Below are 5,000 nucleotides of genomic sequence, written 5' to 3' on the forward strand. Positions count from 1 at the left end.
TAGAATCTGCGTGGGAACTTGCCTTCAGATCCGTATAAAAGCTTTCAAAAATATGATCTGTGTCGGTCTGCCTGCCTGTTAGCGTCAGGGGGTGAGAGGGTGAGGGTGAGGATGGGGGAGAGGGTGAGGGTGAGAGTGACAGTGACAGTGACAGTGAGGGTGTGGATGTGGATGTGGATGTGGATGTGGGTGTGGGTGTGGGTGAGGGTGAGGGTGAGGGTGAGGGTGTGGGTGAGAGGGGGAGTGGGAGGGAAAGATAGAGAGATGAAAGAGAGAGAGAGAGAGAGAGAGAGAGAGAGAGAGAGAGAGAGAGAGAGAGAGAGAGAGAGAGAGAGAGAGAGAGAGAGAGAGAGAGAGAGACAGTGAGAGAGAGAGAGAGAGAGAGAGAGAGAGAGAGAGAGAGAGAGAGAGAGAGAGAGAGAGAGAGAGAGAGAGAGAGAGAGAGAGAGAGAGAGAGAGAAGCAGCACGTATGATGGAGACATCGACTGAATATCATAAAACCCTCGACCCTCAACAAAAGCGCCAAAGCAATCAGAGTGTCCCCGAAATTCCCTTGGTTTCTCGAGCGTTGTGTGAATAGCCAGGGAGCCGCTTCTACTAACCCGACTGACACCTCTCCAACCCGGACCGAAGGCTGGCTCCCCCAAGCCCTCAGAGCCGCAGATGTGAGCGCCGTGGCCTCCTGCAGCTCGCCCGCCGTCAGGGTCGCTGCCGGCCTGCCTCTCTCGCTTCCGCGCGCGCTCGTGTGTTCGCCAAGCGCAAGTAACAGTTCCTAGCACTCTGCCTGTTGCTCATGCATTGACCCTCAGTGTGATGTGTTTGCATGACCGTGGTTGTGTAGCGATCCCGTAGGTATGTCATGCGAGGAACAGATGTTTCTTGCTTGTAGGAAATGTAAAAATGATTTTGGAGGATGTGCTGAATGGAGCTGACGGTGCCGCTGACACTGACGGGCAGCCATTGTGCCTTCCTCCAGCTTGCTGATGCAGCTCGCTTGACTTAGCATCTTACGACCATCCCATCCTCATCCATCCATGCCGGGATTAGAGTTGTAAGATCCTCTGTATTGCGAAGGACCTCGAATTGTGCTTAGTAGTACACCCTTTCCTGTAGCTGTAGATGCTACTATTTTTGCTAATCGCTTAGCCTGTCTCCTGAGCAGACATTTCCTTGCCACAGTTTATGCAGATAAACATACATATCATTTGTGCTTCCTTTAACCCCACACTACAGTGCTGCCCGCCACATCCTGAACAACATAGCCACGATGTCCCTTCACCCGTAGTGTAGTGGAAGTCCCCTTGATAACAGCTAGCCCTTAGCTGGCACTCCCTTGACGTAGCGTCTCCCCCCAGGTGGCCATGCACGTGTCCACGGGTCTGCACACTGCACACGAGGCGGTGGATGTTGTCCACCAGAAGCTACGCAAGACCGTGAGCGACATTTCGTCCTCCCTGCGGCCGCCCTCCGCGCAGGACCTCTCTCGGAGAGCCACCGTGGAGGATGTGCACAGACGAGGAGGAGGAGGAGGGGGGCTCGGCGAGGATGCGTCCAGGAGACCCACCATCACGCAGGAGACGTCCAGAAAGCACGCGAGCGCCATCGTGACCCTCTCCTCCGAGGAGCACCCCGGCAGAAGACAACCGGCGCCCGACGTCGACCAGAGAAGACAGCACTCGACCGAGGAGTCGACGTCGACCAGGAAGGTCATGCTGGAGGAGGTGGGCAGGAAGGCCACGCTGGAGGAGCGGCTCGGCTTCCAGGGGGAGGAGAGGCAGCGCGCCGGCCCTGGCGCCTCCTCCGCGTCACTCAGCAGAGCGCAGGCACTCTACAAGAGCGAGTCCAAGTCCAGTATGAGTGAGACGGAACTCAAGGTGCGGGTCGCTCGGAGGGGCTGATGCAGGGGGCAAAGAGCAGGGACAGGGGGCAAGGGGCAGGGGCAGGGACAGGGGGCAAGGGGATCAAAGAGGCAGGGACAGGGGTCAAGGGGCAAGGGGCAAGGGGCTCACTGGGCAAGCAAGGGCATTGTGTCAGGGGATCATGTCTGAGAGTGAATGAACCTCTCTACAGATTGGAAAGATTTTATTATTGAGGTAATATATATAGTTGTGTGTATTGTGTGTGTGTGTGTGTGTGTGTGTGTGTGTGTGTGTGTGTGTGTGTGAGAGAGAGAGAGAGAGAGAGAGAGAGAGAGAGAGAGAGAGAGAGAGAGAGGGAGAGAGAGAAAGAAAGAAAGAAAGAGAGAGAGAAAGAGAGAGAGAGAGAGAGATAGAGAGAGAGAGAGAGAGAGAGAGAGAGAGAGAGAGAGAGAGAGAATTCTCACCCCCCCGCCCTCTCTAACGTTCCCTTTCTCCCGAAGGTGGAAGTGCGGACGAGTTCGGGCGTGACGAAGACGGAGTCCCGCGGCTCCGTGACGCTGGAGCAGGGCGCGGGCGTGGCGGGCTCCGGGGGGGGCGGGCGCAAGGTCTCGCCCCTGCTCGGCCAGCGCTCCAGCCACGCCCACCGCTCGGGACTCGCCAGCGGCACCGACTCCTCCATCGACTCCGACTACAGCTACGAGTACAGCCAGCCGAGCGCCGCCGGAGCCGCCCCGACGTGCCCCTCCGCCGCCCACGCCTCGGTGCTGTCGGCGCGCGGGCGGAACGAGGTCATGGTGGGCGGGGCGTCGCGGGCGGTGTCGGTGTCGCGTGACCCGTCCCTGGACAACGTGACCTCATCGGTGACCTCGTCCGACTCGTCCTCGCAGGAGCTGGATTCCGCCCACGCCACCGAGGACTCGCACAGCTCGGAGGCGTACGACGAGGCGGACGCCGCCCACGCACGCCCGCTCGCCTACTCCTCTGGTACGACCATTGCGGGCGGAACTGCGCCCTCTCTTTCTCTTTCTCTCTTTCTCTTTTTATTTTTTATTTCTCTCTCCCTCCCTTCCTCCTCTTCTTCTTCCCTCTCTCTCTCTCCCTCTCTCTCCCTCCCCTCCCCCTCTCTCTCCTCCCTCCTCTCTCTCTCTCTGTCTTCCTCTGTCTCTCTCTGTCTCCCTCTCTCTCTCCTCCTCTCCTCTCTCTCCCTCTCTCCCTCTCTCCTCTCCTCTCTCCTCTCCTCTCTCTCCTCTCCCTCCCTCCCTCCCTCCTCCCTCCTCCTCTCTCCCTCCCTCCTTCCCTCCCTCCCTCCCTCCCTCTATCCTTCTCCCTCTCCCTCTCTCTACACTGTTTTTTTTTTCCTTTTCTTATCTAAATCCCTCTCCGGTTTTCCGTTCTCTCTCCTGTTTTATCGTTTTTTTTCTTTTCCCTTTATTTTTCAAATCAAAGCTCCATTTCCAGCCCCGATGTCTCATCCCTTTTTTAGGCCTATCTTGTCATGTCTTTTATTAGTTCAATTTCAACTACCATTAACGTGATTAAGTTCATTTTAATCAAGTCTAAGGGGGGTTGTCAGTGGTCTTATTAATAATGATAATGATGATGATAATGGTGTTGATTATGATGATGATAAACACTATTATTTGGGGTAAAATGTTGATAGTGGTAATGGTAATGACAGTAATAGAGGTTGTCAATATTTTTATTATCATTATTATTATTGTTATTATTACTATCCTTCTTATTATTGGTGCTGTTGTTATTACTATTGTTTATTATTGTTATTATTATTTTTATCATTATCATTATTGTTGGTTATTATTATTGCTATTATCATTTTTGTTCTTATTATGATTATTATCATTATTGTTATTATTCTCATTATTATCATTATTCTCATTATTATTCATTATTGGTGTTTTTTATCATCATCATCATCATCATTATTGTTCTTCTTATTGTTATTATATATCACCATAGTCCTTATCGGTTACTGACCTTATCACTACCACCTTTATTACTTTATTATGTTGTAGTAAGCATTATTGCTAACTGGTATCGCTATTACAAATGCTTAAAAAAAGGTACCGAATTATGGTATTCAGTATCTTTTGTACCATCACGAATTCCTTCTTTTTATATTCTCATAATTTGTAGTTTGACATTTTTTCACCTTAATTTTCACCTCAATTTTTCTTATTTTTTTTCCTAATTACATTCATTCATGCTGAAAACACGCGATAATGTGAATGGGAAAACAAATCTCTTGAAGAAGTATTTATTTAGTAAAGGCAGTTCTAAGAAAAAAAATATTATTGTTATGATGACTGACGGTAAGCCATTGTTGGAAGTGTAAACTAAGTGTATTTACGGCATGTCTCGTTTGTTAAAGTGCAATCGTATTTTTAGATTGTCATGTATGAGGTGTTTTTAGATTGTCATGTATGAGGTGTTTTTAGATTGTCATGTATGAGGTGTTTTTAGATTGTCATGTATGAGGTGTTTTTAGATTGTCATGTATGAGGTGTTTTTAGATTGTCATGTATGAGGTGTTTTTAGATTGTCATGTATGAGGTGTTTTTAGGATTGTCATGTATGAGGTGTTTTTAGATTGTCATGTGTATGAGGTGCTTTTTAGATTGTCATGTATGTGGTGTTTTTAGATTGTCATGTATGAGGTGTTTTTAGATTGTCATGTATGAGGTGTTTTTAGATTGTCATGTATGAGGTGTTTTTAGATTGTCATGTATGAGGTGTTTTTAGATTGTCATGTATGAGGTGTTTTTAGATTGTCATGTATGAGGTGTTTTTAGATTGTCATGTATGAGGTGTTTTTAGATTGTCATGTATGAGGTGTTTTTAGATTGTCATGTATGAGGTGTTTTTAGATTGTCATGTATGAGGTGTTTTTAGATTGTCATGTATGAGGTGTTTTTAGATTGTCATGTATGAGGTGTTTTTAGATTGTCATGTATGACGTGTTTTTAGATTGTCATGTATGAGGTGTTTTTAGATTGTCATGTATGAGGTGTTTTTAGATTGTCATGTATGAGGTGTTTTTAGATTGTCATGTATGAGGTGTTTTTAGATTGTCACGTATGAGGTGTTTTTAGATTGTCATGTATAAGGTATTTTTAGATTGT

At 48.2% G+C, this 5,000-nt stretch overlaps 1 protein-coding gene across 1 annotated transcript in view; it reads left to right on the forward strand.

The window, feature by feature from the left end:
- LOC113823097 (uncharacterized) overlaps positions 1-5,000 on the forward strand; it is a gene marked incomplete in the record, with an annotated part of 250,198 nt that overhangs the window by 236,274 nt on the left and 8,924 nt on the right. The window contains 2 exon segments of the mRNA XM_070127522.1: positions 1,357-1,875; positions 2,361-2,844. Coding sequence (XP_069983623.1) covers positions 1,357-1,875; positions 2,361-2,844 — 1,003 coding nt within the window.

This window comes from Penaeus vannamei, chromosome 11, assembly GCF_042767895.1.
Source record: "Penaeus vannamei isolate JL-2024 chromosome 11, ASM4276789v1, whole genome shotgun sequence".
NCBI classification, from domain to species: Eukaryota; Metazoa; Arthropoda; class Malacostraca; order Decapoda; family Penaeidae; genus Penaeus; species Penaeus vannamei.